The sequence below is a fragment of the Pongo pygmaeus genome, chromosome 10 (assembly GCF_028885625.2).
Source record: "Pongo pygmaeus isolate AG05252 chromosome 10, NHGRI_mPonPyg2-v2.0_pri, whole genome shotgun sequence".
In the NCBI taxonomy this organism is placed as follows: domain Eukaryota; kingdom Metazoa; phylum Chordata; class Mammalia; order Primates; family Hominidae; genus Pongo; species Pongo pygmaeus.
Window position 1 is genome coordinate 100,925,053 of NC_072383.2, and position 19,943 is coordinate 100,944,995.

General features: G+C 39.9%; 1 protein-coding gene across 6 annotated transcripts in view; it reads right to left on the minus strand.

Annotated features, from left to right (window-relative positions):
• IGF1 (insulin like growth factor 1) overlaps positions 1-19,943 on the minus strand; it is an 82,971-nt gene that overhangs the window by 12,122 nt on the left and 50,906 nt on the right. For 3 of the 6 annotated variants that reach the window (XM_054445684.2, XM_054445686.2, XM_054445685.2), the window contains exons 3-4: positions 11,520-11,701; positions 9,501-10,014 (exon numbers count right to left, since the gene is read on the minus strand). In XM_054445684.2, the coding sequence (XP_054301659.1) occupies positions 9,826-10,014; positions 11,520-11,701 (371 nt within the window). In that variant the 3' untranslated portion in view covers positions 9,501-9,825. Of the gene's footprint in view, positions 1-9,500; positions 10,015-11,519; positions 11,702-19,943 lie in introns of those variants that run through there. The other 3 variants (XM_054445688.2, XM_054445690.2, XM_054445687.2) reach the window with 2 other exon arrangements.

Below are 19,943 nucleotides of genomic sequence, written 5' to 3' on the forward strand. Positions count from 1 at the left end.
AAACAAGTTAAGTATTGTATGACATGAAGTGTAGGAAAAGCCTGGCACTCTATAAAAAATACTGGGAAAATTCTGTACAGCATGGAATATCAGCAGCTTATTGTACAGCATAAAGTACTAACTCAGCATTGACCTTCTCCCAAAAAGGGCAAAATGAGAAGAAAAGAGCAGTGAATGTTTGGAAAGAGGGCTCAGATATCAGCCCTTTACCTGTTGAAAGGGATGTGCTATAGCAATTTTGCTGGCTTGGCCTGGGGACATGTGAAATGGTGGAGGATGATTTAGATGTCTCAGTATCAACTTTGATATCTCTTTACTTCAGGGAATCACAAGTTCAAATTCCAGGAGAGTTGGATCAGCCTTTCCTGTCTGGCAGCCAGGCAAAGCGAGGGTCATATGATCTACTCAGCATTTTGGGATGTGACTTTAAAACCAAAGAACAAGGTGCATATTTTGAGAAACCTGTACTCCTTATTTATGTGGCTGCTTCTTTAGCAGAGTGAGGGATATGTACTTACTGGACACAGTTTTGGTCAGCCCAGCGTCATGTTTTTTTCTGGAAACCTCACCCCACTTTTTATGTGGTTGTAGGAATTCCCCCGCCCCCTGCCAGTGCAACGGCTCTTCTTTGGCTCTAGTGGATTGGACCAGGGCAGGCCCCTCCCAAGAACCAGTGACCAAGTGTGGTGGGGACATCGAGGCAGACCTATTTCTGAGAAACACAGAAATCTGTTGGGCAACTTTATTGCCCAACTTTGGCTCAAAAACTCCATGATGACTTTGCTGAACTTTCCTTAGACCATAGACCCACCAAAAATGTTTCCAACCAATCTGCTCTCCCTCTCTCCTTCCCTTGGGGTTAGGCTTTCCTTGCAATCTGATGGCTCTGCATATCCTCCCCTATTTCTGTTCACACATTAATTCCTCCTAATAAAACCCCTGCTCATTTAACACCTTCTCATCTTCTGTTTCTTGGAGGACCTCGTCTTACGCATCTGGTTTAAATCCTAGCTCTCCCACACAGGAGTTGTGTGACCTTTGATAATCACTACATTGTGCTGTCCTCAATTTCCTCTTCTGTAAAATGAAAGTGTGGGATAAGTGCACCTACCTCAGAGTGGTGTTGTAATTGGATGTAATAACCCTCAGTCATTTACCTGGCATGCTGTATAGTTGTATGCAGGAGAGTCTACTGTTTAGAAAAAACTTGAACCTAATTGTTAGCACCATCAGTCTGTTCTGGCTTGTGTGCTGTAAGAGCCCTCTCTGGGTCTACATTTGCTCAAGCATTGATGTTCTGTAGAGTAAATTCTGCATGTTTGTCTCTCCACTAAAACATAAGTTCCTTGAGAGAAGGTAGCATATTTCCTTCACTTCTATATCCTCCCCAGACCCAAGCAAAGCGTTTGAGCAAAGTGGCAAACCAGGAAATGCTCATTAAATGGATGCGATTTCCTGCAGGAATGATGGAATGGAGTTCAGGTCAACAGCAAATATTGCATGGCTGCTTACTTTCTTCCTGTGGTATTCTCTATAAGGACAAATAGCACAGAACCCCCTGCCATCTCATACAAGTGACAGATTGTATATGGAAAATATCAACTAAGAAATGCAGGAGAGAGTGCAGTGCTTGATTAACGCACTGTGGTCTATCTATCTCGGGTTTGGATTCTGCTTGACCACTTGTTAGCTCAAGACCCTGGCGAGACACCTAGCCATACTCAGTGTGAGTTTTCCTATCTATACAATAGTGATAATTGTGGTACTCACTCTGCAAGCTTCATGTGAAGATTAAATGAGGTGATTCCCTATAGCCCTTGCCACAGGGCAAGTACCTAATCAATATCAGCTATTATGATTCTTTTTAATTTACTTTTTAATTGTTACTATTGTCAAAGCAGTTTGCATACTAGAGTGCTGCCCTTTCTCTAGCTGAATGTGGGGAAACAGTAGCTAGCTCCTTGGTTTCCAGAGCTCCCTTGAGTGCTGGGAGAGTGGACTTACAGCTCTGTTTTCTAGTGACTGGGGCATCCCTAGGAATCCCCAGGAATCAGAGGACTTTATTCCAAGATTATCTTGACTTAGCAACTTTCTTACTCTTTTAAAGACTACCACCTGACTCTATTTCAAATATTTCTGCCTGTGATGTAAAAAAATCTCTATCAAAATGGTTTAAAAGCCTGGGGAACAAAGAAAAAAAAATGCCAAGGGTAGTTTCCTTTGCTGAAAAGAGGTGTTTATGTTGCCTTTGATAGTCATGAAGGATGTTGTAAAATACTTCAGGATCAGGGCTCCCCAGACTGTTGATTTTATGGGCAGCTTGTTTAGTTAGCTCTTTGTTTGTGTTACATTTTTAAATTTAAAAAATGTTTAAGCTTACTATCTTTCGCAGAGGGAGTTGATTTTGGAATTGTTGAAAGGTTCAAATGTGGTATTTTTAAAAGTGAAACACCAGATTCTAGCAATTTTGCTGCTGTGTGCTAAAGATTCAGCACATTCGTACCTAAAAACTGGATTTGATTATTCTTTTTCTCTTAAGCCTCCAAAATGCCATTGTTTCATCTGACATACAATTTATGCTAGAGTTACTTAAACTGGTGTATGCAGTAACTCCTATTGCAGTGTTCTTGGGAGATGTGAGGCCTAGGGTTTTTACCTTTTGGTGTCATTTCAATGCAATAGTGATGAGTTCACAGGGTTAGGAGGAAAGGGTGTTGCCCTCTTTCACTCATTCCTTGTGTGTGTGACAAATCTGGGCAGAACATTCAAATGCTGTGTTCTGAATTTTCCTCCTCACTGAATTGAGAGAAATTTTGGAAGTTTGGAAGGCTCTCTTGAACTTTTAGGATGAACAAAATAACGCTATGACAAGTTAAATTGATTTGCCTCTGTTTGAGGTTGATGGGGGCCTTCAGCATATAAAAGTAAACATGCAGACTGCCAGCCAGTGCTATTCCAAGGCAGAGAATGGCTCAAGAACATTTTATGCAGGCATACAGTTTTAAAAAAATCAGAATTGTGGCATTGTGCCAAAAGCACCTCTACCGTCATCCTAGTGTTCTTTTGAAGAAGAAAACATATTGTTATTTATAGAGAGACAAATCAAAGCATTCAATAGTGACCTAGGTAAAACAATACTGACAAAATAACAGTAATTATGCATTTATTGATTCATTCATATTTTTCATTCCTTCTAGTCTTCCAGTGCCTCACGAGCTAGTCAAGCATGCCACATACTTGCACCATGACATAAACATTGCACATCCCCAACTCTACAACTGTCAGCTGATTGAGAACCTTACTCAACCGTCAACCTGCCATGGTCTTGCTCCTAATCATTTGGAACTTTTGTCTTGCCATAATTGTGAACTAAAGCTGTGAAAATAGCACACCATATTTTCACAGATGGCAGGGCTAGTTGGTCCTTGATTACTTGACCTCTTGGTGCTGGCTAGACAGAAAGCCCCAAGTGAATGTTTATACATTGTACCCAGAATTTTGTGGAAACTTTAGCCATGGATCCCAGCTTGGAAGCTTGGACCATTTGGCTGGTTTGGGTTTGATGTAAAATTTCTTGATCTTTCACTGGGAACTTTGGAGTTATTTTATGAGACAAGAGCTGCCATCACACTCAGCTTTTCATAAATCTTGCTCTTAACAGCTTATCTTCATATGGACATTTTGACCATGTCAATTAGAGAAGCCCAGGAGGACAAGGTAACCCATTGTCATCTTTTTTCCAGAGTGATCATAACAGATGCCTGCTCAAATAAATGAATGTTCCTTTTTCTGACCCAATGGGCATGAAAGCATATGACAGACTGAATAGAGGAAGTTAGAGACTAATGGTTAAGAAACAGGAAAGTGATAGAAGAGGCATTTGATGGATTTTGCCCGTAATCCCAGTCCCTAATAGAAGTAAGGGCAGGGGATGATAGAAGGAAGATTGGCTGGATGCATTGACCTTTGGTTGTAATGGGTCAATAATTAGACCTAGAAATTTCTAAAGTTGCAAATTGGTTCTATAGGAAAGTTATTGCAATCTATAGATAGGGACCTAGAGAATCCTTCTCTGTATGTTAGATGGAAAATGGTCGAAGTCCCTGGATCCTCAAAAGATACAATAAAAAGAAAACCAACTTATTTCCGCCCCTACAATAATGTCCTTTCTATTTCCTGAATAATTTTTAATTTAGGATGAGAAACAGGCTTTTGATAAGACAAAGGAATCCTGCAGTTTTTACTGAATGATGATTAGTTTTTACAGAGGAATTTACCTTCACTGAAAGAAAATCCAGGAAACTGTTCTCACCTATAATTTTGGAAAATAGTTCCCCCCAGCTCTGTAATGGGTGCAACAATGCTAGAACACAAAGGTGCACACAAACACACACGCGTGCACACACACACACACGAAGAGGAGAAACTAATCCCCTTCCCCTCGAAACTGTTTGGTATAGTTTATTACAGATTCTAAATTGCTGCCAAGGACATTTAGAATTAAAATCAGTTTGATGCACCTTTAGCATTCTTATTTCTAACCATCATACTTCCACTTTTTAAAAAGTTAGCTTCTTGACCAATGGTTCTCAAAACTATAATCATATTAGTTAAAAAAATAAAGATGGGAATTTCCAAAATGTTTTCTAGCTCCTGCTACTCATCTAACAATAGGCAATGAAAGTTATAATTGAGTTCCTGGTATGATAAGAACTTTCTTAGGGGCTGTCTGGAAGAATCAGACATGGACTCATAAACCTCTTTTCCCATAGCTCTCATCATTTCCCTGTTGTTCTCAATCTCCATTTCTCTCTTCTGGAATTTAAACATATGTTTATATTTTTAAATCATTTCTTTTGGACACTGAGTGAAAATGGGATGGCACCAAAGGCATTAAGGAGTCCCATTAAAAAAGGACCTCCAAATATGTGGGCATCAGGGAAAAGTTCTGATTCCAGTTAGGCCTTTGGGGATGACAGAAAAGCTGATTTTCACCTTGCAGGTCTGGAAGTTTTGTGGACCTGGAGAATTTTTGCTAACCTCAGCTACTCCCTCTTTAAAAACTGACCTGTCTTGCTTATGCCAAAGGAATCAGTAACTGGGCTTTAAGTATTGAGGTGAGCATACAAACTGGATATTTCAAAACTCATAAAAAGGGATTTGGATTCTGCTTCATCTAAAACTATTAATCTTTTCATTGCTCCTGAAGGCTTCCCCTTTAACTAGAGACTATCAATGTTGCCCTTGGATTAAAAGTCAACTCTGCGTTATCTAGTGAATATTGCAAAAAAGCCCTATTCTTTTCCTGTGGGCAAATAAAAAGAATAGACCTCATCTTGCCCAGTGGATGTTAATGGACTTGAGAAATTGTGGAATTTATTACCTAAGAAAACAATGTTTCCCTTTAGTGGGAAGGAGGTCGTCAAGGGATGGAGGCGAGAGAAGGGGAATTGCTCTTTGGGAGCTCATTTCTTTGCCTCCTTTTCCACCCTTACATTCGAACAGTGCACACATTAGAAGCTGTGTGAGGTTTTGTTTGTTTTCAAGAGATGTTTGAAAAAAGATGAAATGCTTGTGAAAGGCACTGGATTGGCAGCCCAAGAAACTAAAGTGTCCCGGAAGCTGTGTGAGCCCAGAAATATCCTGCATTTCTATTTATTTTGGCAATTTTACTTAAAACTACCAATAACTGGAGTTCATGCTACAATTAAATTTTCCCCAGGCACCATGAAATGAAAGCATGTATTACATTTAATTTTAACTAGTTGAGAAAAATGGTGGTTTTCTGAAAGTTCATTATATGACCCGGAAACAGAAGCAATGGCTCTCACTTGGGAGAGCCAAGCTTCCTATTTAAGTTGGAATTATTCATAGAACCAGGGGTTCTCTGGGTTGGAATGGTCCCTAGGTCATTGAGTTCTCTTATTCTCCTACCACATGCTTGAAACTCTACTACCACATCATGGAAAAGGGTTGGCAAGCTTGGGCTTGAAGTTTTTGGTGACACAAGACTGGCTTCTACTTCAGGAGACCAACTTCTTTTTCACAAAGCTCCAATTTTCAGAGGTATGTAAAATAATGTTAACTAAAACTTGAATAATGCTTACTATGTGCTAGATACCATTTTAAGCACTGTAATATGTGTCTTTGAATATACACCTCCCACTCCTTGCAGAGACACACACATGCACACACTACATTCACACACATACACACACATACACAATCTCAATAAACCCTCACAACTGAATAATGTAGCTTCAGTTGTTACCCCTATTTAACAGATGAGGAAACTGAGGCACACATAAGTTACATGATTTTCCCAAAGCCACAACGCAAGTAAGAGCCAAGATTTGAACCCAGGTAGTCTGAATCTACATTTTGTACTTTTAATGACTGTATTTTACTATTTATTTATTTTTTAATTTTTTTTTGAGACAGAGTCTCACTCTGTCACCCAAGCTGGGATGCAGTGGCAGGATCTCGGCTCACTGCAACCTCTGCCTCCCAGGTTCAAGCAATTCTCATGCCTCAGCCTCCTGAGTAGCTGGGATTACAGGTGCGTGCCACCATGCCCAGCTAATTTTTTTGTATTTTTAGTAGAGATGGGGTTTCGCTATGTTGCCCAGGCTGGTCTTGAACTCCTGAGCTCAGGCAATCTGCCTGCCTTGGCCTCCCAAAGTGCTAGGATTACAGGCATGAGCCACTGTGCCCTGCCTTAAAGACTATATTTTAGCCTCTCCAATGCTTATAACTCTTGTTCATGCCTAGTACAGAGGTTTGCACATTGTAGATGCTCAATAAAAAATACTTTTCACCAATTTTATTTCAGGATGATTATTCCATACATATTCCAATTAGTTTTACACATAATTATCAATTTGCCCTAGGAAACAATTGAAGTTGAAACACTGGAATTTTAAATGATTATTAATATTCTGCCTACTTCAAAGAAACATTAAGGGGAGTAATAGGTATATAATATTCACTATGAAATTCTTAGCCAGTTGCCACCTGTAGCAATAGGTCCTTGAACAATTTCAATTTGGCCAGCGAAGGAAATTCCAAACATGCAAGACTTGTATAAGCATAGCTCCTATGCCTTTCCTTTTTTTACTCTGTACTTGCCTCACTGTCTTATGTAGGAGAATAGGAATCATTTCATCTCAGCAGTGCCACTTGTTTTTATGGTGTGTCTTTCTACCACTATTCATCAGCCTATGTTACTCATTTGTCCATCCAACCATCCATCCATCCATCCATCCATCCATCCATCCATCCATCCATCCATCCAACATTATATGCCATGTATCACTAGATGCTTGGGTATTGATACTGGAAAGAAGGAAATGGAAAGATAATATAGATTCTTTCTGTTTTCTTGGTTCATATTATTCAGTAATCACATGTAGGCATTCAAGATCATTGCTTTAGAGTTGATAAAACTCATTCCGAAAAGAACTGTCTTATAGTACGTAGTTTGCTAGTTAAGCATTCTTTAACTAGAAAGTCTTTTTGTTCTTCCTTCTCTTTCCTTCCTTCCTTCCTTCCTTCCTTCCTTCCTTCCTTCCTTCCTTCCTTCTTTCCTTCCTTCCTTCCTTCCCTCCCTCTCTCCCTCCCTCCCTCCTTCCTTCTTCTCTCTCTCTTTGCCTTTGCTTTAGTTCTTCTTGAATGAAGTTTATGATTGGGTATAATTATAGTTTATTCAAACCTTTCCACAGGACATGAATTCTTAGTTATTCAATGGAACTGTGGTCCCTTGAAGAGCCATCTGTGTTTATATGCTACTCTAAGGTGATGGTTGTAGTAGGAATTGGCTTCTGCCTGCAGCTCGTCCCAAAGCATGGGTGTCTTAGCTGGAGAACTTAGCATCTCCTGAATAAGATGACTGGCCACTTGGGCTAAGGCACCAGCCTGGCTTCTCTCTGCTCTGATAAGCCAGGATCCACTTTGCAACCACAGCAGCAGTGGTTTGGCTCCCATGTGGAGCTTTTGCATGCTTTCAGTTTGACCTTTTCCTCCTGGATTGAGCTGTGAACATGTCCATCATATTTAAGTAATCCTGGGTTTTCAGTGAACCACTAGAAAGGGTGATCCTGGAGTAAAAAGCATGGCAGAGGCATGGAGGACCAGGCAGAAAGGAGGTTCCTTTATACCATGACATCTTCAAAATAGACTACTTAGATGAAATGCTTCACTTCTGGGTTAGTCATATTCTTACCCCAAAATGTCACCATTTGTTTGGTTGAGAACTTCTGTCTTGTACCCGTTCTCAGCTCTTCTAATTCACAAGTTGGAGGATGGCGAGACTTTTTGCTTCATTGTCTATGAAGACCCCAATCCTACTGATTAAACCAAGGGATCTGAAGGAGAAGATCTCTAAAATCTGAATTCTGTGATTCTATTTAGCTTTTCTTCACCCTCAGGGAAATCCAGCACTTTTGCTCTCATTCGCTCCCTTCATTTCTGCCCTCTCTTTTCCTTCTGGAATTCTTTCTTAGTTGACCCACTTTGATTATATGCTGTTGTCTCCTGACCAAAAGAAGAGCAGCTTAGAACCCAAGCACATCTTTACCCACTTCTGGATCTCAGTATCCTAGTCTTCAAAATAAGGGGATTTCTGAGGCCTCTTCCAGATCTAACATAGTATGTTCCTGGGGTTCTCATGGAGCAGAAACTCAGGATTTCAGATATAAAAATAGATCTGTGGTGGGGTGGTGGAGGGGAGTGTTTTCTAGGAGCTGTAATCAAAATGCAGTGGTTATCATCAGAGATCAGAAGTCTTCTGTCACTGGCTGAATTGTGTCCAAATTCATGTGTTGAAGTCGTAACTCCCAGTACGTCAAAATATGACTATATTTGGAGACAGAGTCTTTACAGAGATAATTAAGTTAAAATGAGGTCAGTGGGGTGGGCCCAAATCCAATCTGGCTGGTGTCATTTCACATAGAGGATGTTTAGACACAGAGATATGTATGGAGGGAAGATGAAGTGAAGACACAGGGGGAGAAGAAGGAGGCTACCTACAAACCGAGGAGAGGAGCCTATGACAGAGCCTTCTCTAAGGCCCTTGCAAGGGCTGATACTTTGATTTTGGACTTTCAACTCCCAGAACTATGAAAAAATCTATTTCTGTGGTTTAAACTACCCAGCCTATGATACTTTGTTATGGCAGCCCTAGCAAACTTATACATCTTTTATATCTGATTCCAAAGTGCAAAAAAGATGAAGAAAAATGCAGTGACCTCTTCTCAAAAGTTACCTCACAGACCTCACAGGGTTTTAGGCAATACCGGATGCCCTTTGGCCTAAACCCTGGACTTGACTAAGAAATGCAGTCTCCAATGACATTGCGGGAAAAGGGAATCTGGGAACTTCTATGACACAATTTAGTCTTGCTGAGCATTTGGGGCTAATATTTAACTCTGAACATATATTGACATAGGCAATTCTTCCATAACAGATTCATACAAAATTTAAAATGCATATAGAAGCCTTAATTTTTATTTAAATTCTTTTATTTAATTGTGTTTTAGAGGCAGAGAATAGTGTGTCTTTTTTGCCTCTTAAATACTTTTTATTCTTTTTTTCATTTTTGCCACTGTCTTTCTTTGGGCTTTCTAGGACATTACATTTTTCTTTTCCATTTTCTCCATGTTTCTTGGTGAGATTCTCTAAAAGGTTACTTCTATTTCCATCACATCATCATCTAGCTCCAGCAGGCCTACTTTTCTTCATTTCCTCTATTGCATTTTCTGCTTTTCATTCTTGCTGTCTGCTCCTCTCTCATCATCCTTGCCTCTGTCTGTTTAGTCCTCCTGTCCTTCATTTTCCTTTTTTGCCTCTGCATTCAGCATTTCTACTTCCAATCTCCCTCCTCTGCTCTTTCTTCTTTCCTCTGATCTGCAGACTTGCTTCTGTCCCCTCCTTCTGTTCCCCTCCTGGATGTGTCTTTGGCCCACCTTTCCTTCTCCTCTGAGACTTCGTGTTCTTGTTGGTAGATGGGGGCTGATACTGTAAACATCACAAAAATAATTGCATTGAGAACAAGTGGTTCCCATGGTGTCCCTTTGAATGAGCTCAGAATGCCCAGGCTCCATATGATGCAGGAGACAGCACTCGTGCTGGAGAGGGGTCTAGACCTCAGTCACAAGACCCACCATTCCAGAACTTTGGGACTCATCTCTTGACACCTACCCCCTCCCCAGTTAGAAACCAAGAGGTGCTGGGTCACCTGGGAAGAGAAAGAATGAATCTGCCTTTGCCCCAGCAAGCACGCTTTCCTGCCACATTCACCTAAAAGTCTTTTCTGAGATCCTTGTTTCCTGCCTGGCCAGTGGCTACTGTGTTCTGTATGTGTTGGGTCTTGCCCAGTCCCCTTCCATCCATCAGAGGGGCTCCCTGGGGTCACATCTCCAATAAGCCACCATGGTCCTCTTCCAGCCTCAGCTGAGATTTAAGACCAGGAAGCAGCGAAGGTGTCATGGTGAACTTCTTGATCTCTCATCCTGTGCTTTTGCACAATATTATTAGTTCTAGCTCCAAAGATTAAAACCACATGTTGGCATTTCTTTTTTCAGCAGAGTCCCCAAAAGACTTAAATGAGAGCTATTTCTTTCCTTACTCAACTTCCTTGGCTTCTCTTTTTCCTCCTTTACCTTCTCTTTAGTTCTTATTCTTTCTACTTAATGGCTAAAATTTTAATCTCTTATATTCATTTGTTCATTCATTCACTCATTCAAGAGAAATCGATCAAGTGACTAAATGTGCATCAGATGTTTTATGTACTTCTGATGGCATAGATGGTACCTCTGAGGTTTGTTTACAGTCTAGCTCTTAGAAAATGATGCCTGCAGATTTTGATCATTACACACTTCTAGGCATTCTTATAGCCAAACAGAAATTTCTATTTTTAATGTTTCATGTTTAATTATGCTTGCTACTGAATATGAATTTTGAATAGTTCCCATTAGCCTTTTATTTTCTTTGCGAGATTATAGAATCTCAGAACTTGAAAGGTTACAAGCTTTGTTATTAAGTACAATTATGGCAGACATTAACGATGGTCCAACAATTACTTTATGCAGGCATGTGAAAAGCATCTCAAAGTATATGCATGAGCTACTTAATTTTGACAATAAACTGATGTGGTAGATATTATTATTGTCCCAATGTTACTGATGAAACTGAGGCTTGGATACATCACATTATTTGGCAAGGGCTCTAAGCTGGTGTGTGAGAAAGCCAGGACTTCACTTTTGTCTGATACCAAAGCCCACGTTTGTTTAGCCACTGTTTTGTGACATCTTCCAATCATCACATCGTCCATAGTGGTGGGAGGGGAAATTTGCAATGCAGAGTGACCAAAGAGATGGGGATGTAATCCATCCCTTTGCCACAAAGGAGCTTTTTTGACTTGTAAGCCAGGAGACTATGGGGCAGGATTTCTGCTTGGCCCACCCACATGCACAAGAGAGAGACCACTTGAGGATGGCTGGATCCCAACCAGGTGGGCTTACCTTCTGGGTCTTGGGCATGTCGGTGTGGCGCTGGGCACGGACAGAGCGGGCTGATTTGGCAGGCTTGAGGGGTGCACAATACATCTCCAGCCTCCTCAGATCACAGCTCCGGAAGCAGCACTCATCCACGATGCCTGTCTGAGGCGCCCTCCGACTGCTGGAGCCATACCCTGTGGGCTTGTCTGCACAAATCAAACAGAGTGGCCTCATGTTAGGGTGGAATCTGCTTTCTTCAGTCTTCCACCCAGCTCCTGCCTCTTCCCACATCTAGTCAACCTACGTATTCTGCAATCTCTCAACCTCTTCTTGAAACTTCCCCAATGATTCCTGACCCCACAGATATTTCTGAATGCCAGTATGTCTCCCGGAGTCTGTACCACACTCATTAGCACTAACTCATTCACCATGGTATTTGTGATAACTCTCCCCAAGTTTTGCAACCTGTAGGCAAGGATCTTGTCTATGCACAATTCTAGTCTTTTCTTATATATTGGCTTCAGAGGATGATAGAAATATTAAAAGAAGATCATGCATTGTTTTCTTAATCTTGTTGGCAACTCTGCATTGTTTTTATAAGCAGGACAGCTCACATGTTTGCCTTTTTGTTTAACTGCTTTGACTATTTAGTCAGGTTGAACATCAAAGAGTTTTTAAGTTTGGAAAGGGCTCCTCATTTTACTAATGTGAAAACTGAGACTCAGAGGTGGCAAAGACTTGCTGAAGGTCATTCATGCAGTAAATCGTGGAGTCAAGATGCATACTCACATCTACTTGCTGCAAAGCCCAAGTGCCTCATTGAGGAGCCCAGGAGAACTGTTGTATGACTCTGGAAAAGTCACTAAGCTCTCTGGGCCTCAGTTTTCCCATTTATGTAATGGAGTTAATAATATCTTCCTTGTAAGAATTGTTTGAGGATTAAATGAAATCAAGTATGAATAATGCATAGCACAGCACCTGACGTATAGTGTAGGTCCTAAATAAATCATAGCCAGCTTTCTGTGAGTACCGTTTCCAGGATCCTATGTGGTTTGTGAAGAAGCATTGTCACTATTGACCGTGTACAGAAGTCTTGGGACTTGAAACTAATTACAATACCAATCTAGTAGGGCTCCCTCTCTTATCACCCCAAGAGGCCAGAACAATGAATTCTATTTCTTATTAACTACCAAACTGAAACAGTGAACGAAATGTCCATCTTTCATGTGATTCTGTTCTAGCTCAGGCAAGGGCAGAGGGACAGAAACTTGCTTTCTCTTCTCTTCCCTTATCTCTCCTGGTCTTCTCCACGGATGCTCAGGCTTTATGGAAGAAATTGTATAAATCATGGGCACAGAAGAATCCAATTTATTAATCTGAAATGTATTCAATCTTAATTCCTGACAGAAGAAAACATTACGTTTTAAATCACAAGTCTATCTTTGTGTAATAATGACACCATTACTTGAGGATAGGGTTTTGAAAGTCAGAATCCTCATGTATTTTGCACTCCCTCATTGGGGGAGATCAGGCCCATGGTAATGGCCTGCTACCAAACCAGTTTGGCTGCCTCCCTGCTGAAAGGGCCAGCATTCATGGCATCCTCTAAGAACCCAAATGCTTTCCTGATGCTTGGCACAGGACCCTGGTGGCTGCTTCCTCCCGTAAGGCAGGTTTATTGTCATTCTTAGGGCAGCTGGAGGTAGTAACTCAGTGAGGGTTCATTTGTGGCCTTTCTGGGCGGAGTCTGCTGTGCAGGTCTCAGAGCAGACCCTGTGGGCTCCCAATGGCTGTGGCATTTGGGAGGGACTGGGCCCTGGCAAGCCGTGCCTCAGCAGGTCCCCTGAGCAATGTAAACAATATTTTTTTGTTTTTTTGTTTTTATAATCTTTTCCTGGAACTGTAAATTAGAGGAAAGACACAAATGGGCTTACACTGTCCTTTGTAATCCACAAAGGACTTCTACATACTTTTTGCTAAGTGGCTAGCCAGTAAAGCACAGCTGATACCCTTTGGCTTCTCTCTTGCGGGTGGGGAGCAAGGAAAAGGTGACTCGGCCTATGTTGTGATCATTGTATCTTTTGCCCATTACAGGTAATGATTGCCCTTTGTTGAAACTATAAATTTCTTAATGGGATGTAATTGAGATTCATTTTGTTGATTATGAAATAGTAACTTGATGTTTGGGGGTGGGCTGGCAGGAAGAGGTCCAGAAACTTTCAAAGTTAGCCAACTCAGAAACAACTGATTTCAAAATTCCTGGTTAGCCTTTGAAGACAGACAAGGGCAGGCTTTGGGATTCCAGGACCTATTTAGTATTTCCCTTTCAGGCTCCTCTAACTTAATTCTGCTTCTGAGGTCCCACAGGTGCTGGAGCTCCTTGTCTGCTATAAGAGGAAGACATTAACCTTCATCTTGGGATGGCAGAAATAGTTTCTATGATTGTATATTCACTTCTTGGTGACTATAAACAACCATGAAACTCACCACATGTCTATTTCCTCTTGTAAAATAGAAAGTCATCATCATCACAGCAAAAAAAAAACTAGGAAATACCAGGCATCCGGTTTATCACCTTGCTTAAATGAGCTCAGAGTTTGACATGACTCAGTCAAACTCTAAGCTCATCTAAACTCTGAGCTCATGCTTTTTAGTCTGTAGATCGATGGGTTTAGGTACAGAGAATTTTAGGACTTTTCTGCAATGTTCCATAGAGAAAGTTTATCTTATGTCTACATTTGTTTTTTTAAAAAATATTGTTGAAATAGTGGTATACAGACTTAGATTTTGCCGTAAATATAATTACCAATTATCTCTAGCTACCACAATCCTAGAGAGATGTTTTTCTTTGTCTACTCATAATGTCTACAATGGACTCATTGTACGTCATTGGGAATATATGAATATAACAAGTGTTTACCTATTGCCTTTTGAAGTTTAATTCATCTTTTGAAGTGCCCTGTAAGCTTGATTTCTTCTGGCTCTACATCAAAATGTGTAACAAACAAAAAACTCATTTCTCACCAATTGAAAGATCACAGTTGAGGGTCAAAGTTTTGTTCCATATCTTCAAATGCTACATATTGTTTATTTTTCCAGAACCACAATAAAGATATTTGCTGCTATGGTCTACAGGTAGAAGCCTGATACAATGTAATTTATTAGAAAGGTAATAAAACAATTGGCTTCAGTATTTGACATTTTCCTATTTGAGATAAATAGTTATTTTTAATGACTTCTAAATTATAACTATTGTCATTTCGTCTAATTTTTAAATGAGATGGAACTAATTGTTCTCTCTTTGCCTTGAGAAACTCTTCATTAGGTGCTGTATAATTCTGTTCCAGTGGGAAGAATCAGAGCTGGTAGGTGAATGAAAAACAAATATTGGCTTAATATAAGAAAAGCATTCCTAACAATTTGAATTTACAATGTTACATATGAGACAGATTTCAATGAAAAGTAATGAACTCCCCATTGCAGGAAACAGTTAAGTAAAGGCTGTAATAAACATCTGTCAGAGATCCTAGCAGAAGATTCCTATGTTGAACACAGTGGATGACTGCTATGGTCTTTTCTATTCCAGACATTCTATAACAAGTGAAGAGATGAAGGAGAAAACTGGCTTGGGCCCAATATTCAGTATGGTTGGAAACCACTTCGAGGAAGAGGTGCAAATATATTCTAACTTAGAAGGTGAAAAGTTGTTTTCTATCTAATTGAAGTTCCCCAAGATGCTCTAAACACTTTTTAATTGTCCTTACTCGATGCTACAAAAAAAAAAAAAAAAAAAAGACAGGTGCCTGGTATAGTCCCTTCTACAGCAAGGTGTGGTCCAACAGTTCTGTTGTACTGGCATGATGAAGTGTTCATGCACTTACTCAACTGTTAGAATGAATAGGCATGTATAACATTCCACATAATTTTTCTTGCTGACAAAGTCTTGACATTAAAAATTTATATATTTATTTTGTCAGTTTTGCTTCAAAGGTTTCATAGCATGTAGACCAAAGATTGCTTACCAGACAAGTTGGCCACCACTTAACCTAGACTTTGACTCCTCCATGACTAGACATAATGTTTAGTCACAATGTACTGCCGTATCTTAAAAGTTGGCCAACAGACAGAATTCCAATGGTTAAACAGCTGGCTTCTATAATAACAGCACTTCCCTTTAAATAATGCATGGTCAGGGGAGTAATTCAATAATCTTCAGGGCAAACTTGCTAGTTACAAGGGTTTTGGGCAGAACTGTGGCATCATCAAAACCACACCAATTAGCTGAGTCTCACATTTTGTCATGGATGCAAGCAACTCACTCCCCTCCATCTCTGAAGGGAAATGTGTAATGCTGAGATTTAACCCGGGTCATCACTTCTAGAACAAAGGACTCTGGTTGTTCATCACTGGCAAAAATGGTACTACCTCCTCTACTGATGCTGCATAAGTTTGTGTTTCTTATAGATTTCTGGGAGTGCAGTTGGAACAATGTATTCAGCTTTAATTTCCTTTGAAACTTCCCATCTTGCTTATTGAGAAAGTTTTATTTTAACTATTTCAACTCTATCATTGGAAAGGGAAGACATTGATTTGAAGAGTTAGTATTTAAATAATAAAAAAATGCAAACGTTTTCAAGTTGGGAAGCAACTAGTTCTTAAGATATGCATTTGTTATTCTTTGAGTTCTAAGGAATAAAACTATTCTTTAGAAATTTGCTAACAGGAAGAGTTTCCAAAGTTGATCACTTTTTTTTTTTTGAAAGGAGGAAAAAAGAGGTAAGACAATTAACCTGGATTTTAAGGGCTATTTCTAGAAAATGCTCAATTATATGTCTGATAAAAACCACAAATGAAATTATTAGCTAATAAGAAATGAATCTGCATTTCACTTAGATTAACTAAGGATTGATTACACAACCAAATATTACAGTTAAGATCTGAAGAATCTGGAAACTTAGGTTTTTCACACCAGTTATTTATTTCAGAACTCCAGACACATTGCCAATTTAGAATAACTTGGAATGGTTAGTTTTTTAGGGCAAGATTTTCTCCCTGGGCCGCCTTATTTAATATAAATTCATTTGGTTTGCATTATTTTGCATGGGATACTAGTAGGAAAATTGTATAAGATATGAATAATCTTAAAGTAGTCTTCATTTTAGCATTTTAATTACTATTTTCATTTGTGGAAAAGGGAGAATCACCTCCCAGTATTTCCTACATCTCTGATGGCTTTATAAGGAAGACTTGAGTCCTTTCATAAATTTCTAATATAAGGAAAATTGTGATTATATTATTACCAAGACCCCAATGTAACACATCAAATGGTTGATATTTCCAGAATTCATAGGATTTGCATTTACTTTAAAACCTTTTGACAGTCAATATTTTGCCTTTAAATTTTTGTCTATTGAAATTACAACTTGAATTAAAGCAATTATTGAGTTATACATTGTCATGTGCTTAGTAAAGATATGGAAAGAAGCTTTTACTACTGTCAACTGGCCGCATGTTTTTACATTTAGAATAACATGAGTATGTATACACATATACTCAAACACATATTAGGGAATTAAGTGAATTACTGTAGTATCAAAGCTGCTGTAAAACACTTTGAAATTAGGATTTTTAAAAAAGATTTTCTAATATATCTATTGCCTGCCTTATACTTTGCTAGGAGACCCTGTACATTTCTGCTTTTCTGTGGAAGGATCTTTCCAAGTAAGATTGACCTTTGGCATCTGTAAAAGTGAACACTGAGAAAATGTTCTCTTTTCTATGAACTGCATGTCATAAACTTTTCTTGAAAACCTATCAAATTTAGGCATCGATTTCACTTTTGGCCTGTGTTAATTTTTAATTGCCAGTGTTTGCTGGTCTCACTACCTCTCAATTGGACGAGCTCATCTTTTTCTAGGAATTATGGCCCTCTATGACCTGCCCCCACCCTCACTACTCAGCAACTCTTTCTCAGCTACCAAATCCCCATAACCCAAAAGACCAAAGTCTTCCGTTACCCAATCAAGTCAATGTTTTTGTTTCTCTGAGTCTAAAAGGAATGAAGCAGAGTTCTATGGGGCTGCCCCTTTGTTGAGAGCCTCCTTTCTTTTGGAAGCCCAAGTCAAGAGCAGGTGTGAAAAGAGTGCTATTCAGCTCACCTTGGTTTCCAAGGCCAGGAAGCTAAAGTGCAAGTCCTAGGGGCAATAACAGCATGAGATTCAAAGCAGAAACATTACTGTTTTAGGACTCTTTGGAGAAATGGGCAGACAGAGTGGGAAGCAACATGATGTATTACTTTAGCCTGATACAATGCCCTGGAGGATGAGCGTCTTGCCAGGACAGCACAATTTACTAGCTTAGGTCTGATTCCAGGGCTTGGAGGAGATAGATGTAGCCAACAAAATTATACTTTGGCAAGAGAAATGCTTTGCTGGACAGAAAAATGTTGTCCTAAGGGAATGGTTTGGTTTATCAACGTCTAAGGTGAAGGATAATCAAATGCCAAGAGGTCATTTTTATGTTTGAATTATTTCAGTGGGGTCTGTTATATAAGTTAGCTACCATTTTCTAGTTATATTGTTTGTATTATTTAGAACATATTACAGAATTTGAGTATGATCTGCCTGTGACATCTGTCATACCAATGACAGAAGCAATATGCGAAGTGGCTAAAAGCACAAGTTTTGGAACCAGACAGTCTGGATTCTACCATTTCTTTACTGTTAAGCTTTCATTTGGCAAAGCACTCAATCTTCTAAGATTCAGGTCCTCATATATAAAATGGATATATAAGAGTACCTCCCAGGACTGGTATGAAGATTAAGTGAGAATGTACGCAAAGTGTTTTGCACAATGGCTGGTGTATGGTAAACTATATAAATGTTAACTATTATTATTATGGTGTTGAATTGGTTAACATAGCTAGTTGGGCAGGTATCCTCTTCCTCCATTAATCTTAAAAATGCATCTTTTCCAAAGTTTGGTTGAAGCAGATGGCCTTTCTAGATATTGTTATTCACTAAAGTAAATGAATAACTGTTCTCTTGAAAGAATATCTAAACTTTATGTTGTATAGACTGGTCTGAATAGTTTTAATCTAGAATAGACACTGTGAGAATGAATCTTTCAATCAAGTCAAATAAGGCGTATGGGCTTATCTTGACCCCTTGTTACCTTTGATTTGTCCCAAATAATCCACTGGTTAAAATCATTGGCTTTTTGGTATTAATACCAATGCTTCTTATTTTGAAACAATGCTGCAAGGCCTGGGATGAGTGTGGTGAAATACATGGTCAGAAATGGTTTCCTAATCACTTTCACCCAGCATAGTATTTCTCTCATCTCTCACTACCTCATGTCTCATCTCATTCTGTTCTCTTCTTTTTCTATTTCCTTTCCTCTTCTGCTACTGACAGCCTTTGACATTCTTTTTATTCACTGATGTACTTTTGAGCAAGGCTTATGCCACTGTGGAGTTTACAGTAGGCTAGGTATTAGCATTTCATTTCCTCCCTGGAATTACTGAAAACCAGGGCTCCCTCTCCTGCCAGCCATGCTTTGGGAATAAGCAGTTACCCAGTATACAATGTCACCAGGCCGCTTAATCACTACTCCATCTTGGACCCATGCCTGAATGAGATGAAAACAGCCAGAGAAAGAATAAGAAGGGATGTTGAGGAATCGCATACATGGGCCTTAGCTATCTCATTTTTTTTTTTTTTTTTAGAAAGACTGACAAAAACTGTAAGCTGAGACTGGCTCCAGCTTGGAGATTGTAGCTGTGCCACCAGCATTATCTCCTGTACTTACACTCTTATTGTTATTTTACTCTTTCAGATGTGGGAAGAGAGGCCTTGTAACAAAACATAAGGCATTCGTGAGTAGAGGGTAACGCCCTCTTTCTGGTGCCACAGAAAGATGAATCAGCCAAAGGGATATTAAAACACATTCTCTTTATTTTTAGTTTCTCTCTAAAGTCTTTCATTTCTTTTTTTCTTTGCAACTTGGCACCTGCCCTCTGTTCTCAGGGGCCCTGCTCCCCATTAGTCTCCTCACTCAGGAATCTGTTTTTTGCTCTGGGCACATCTGGACATTGTCCCAGGGGTGGGAGTGACATGGTCAGGATGGCAGGTGAAGGGGTGGCGGCTGCCAGGGAAGTCTGGCGTGTCTGGAGGGAGAGTGTTGGGAGGTGGACGCTCCTTAAAGAGAGGCACCCGGGCCTGCATCAGGGAGTAAACTGTTGGAAGACAGCCTCTACAGCAGCAGAAACAGCCCTTGGCACTGTCGCAGAGAAGGGAGCCGCCAGAGTCAGCGACAGATTGAACACAGGAGAGAGGGAAGGAGGGAGGGCGAGTGGGAGGAGATGGTTTGGTGTTACATGATATAAATAACTGCATGGTGCAGACTTGAGTGCCAGTTGGGTTGTGTGTGATGTCCCTTTCATGCTGG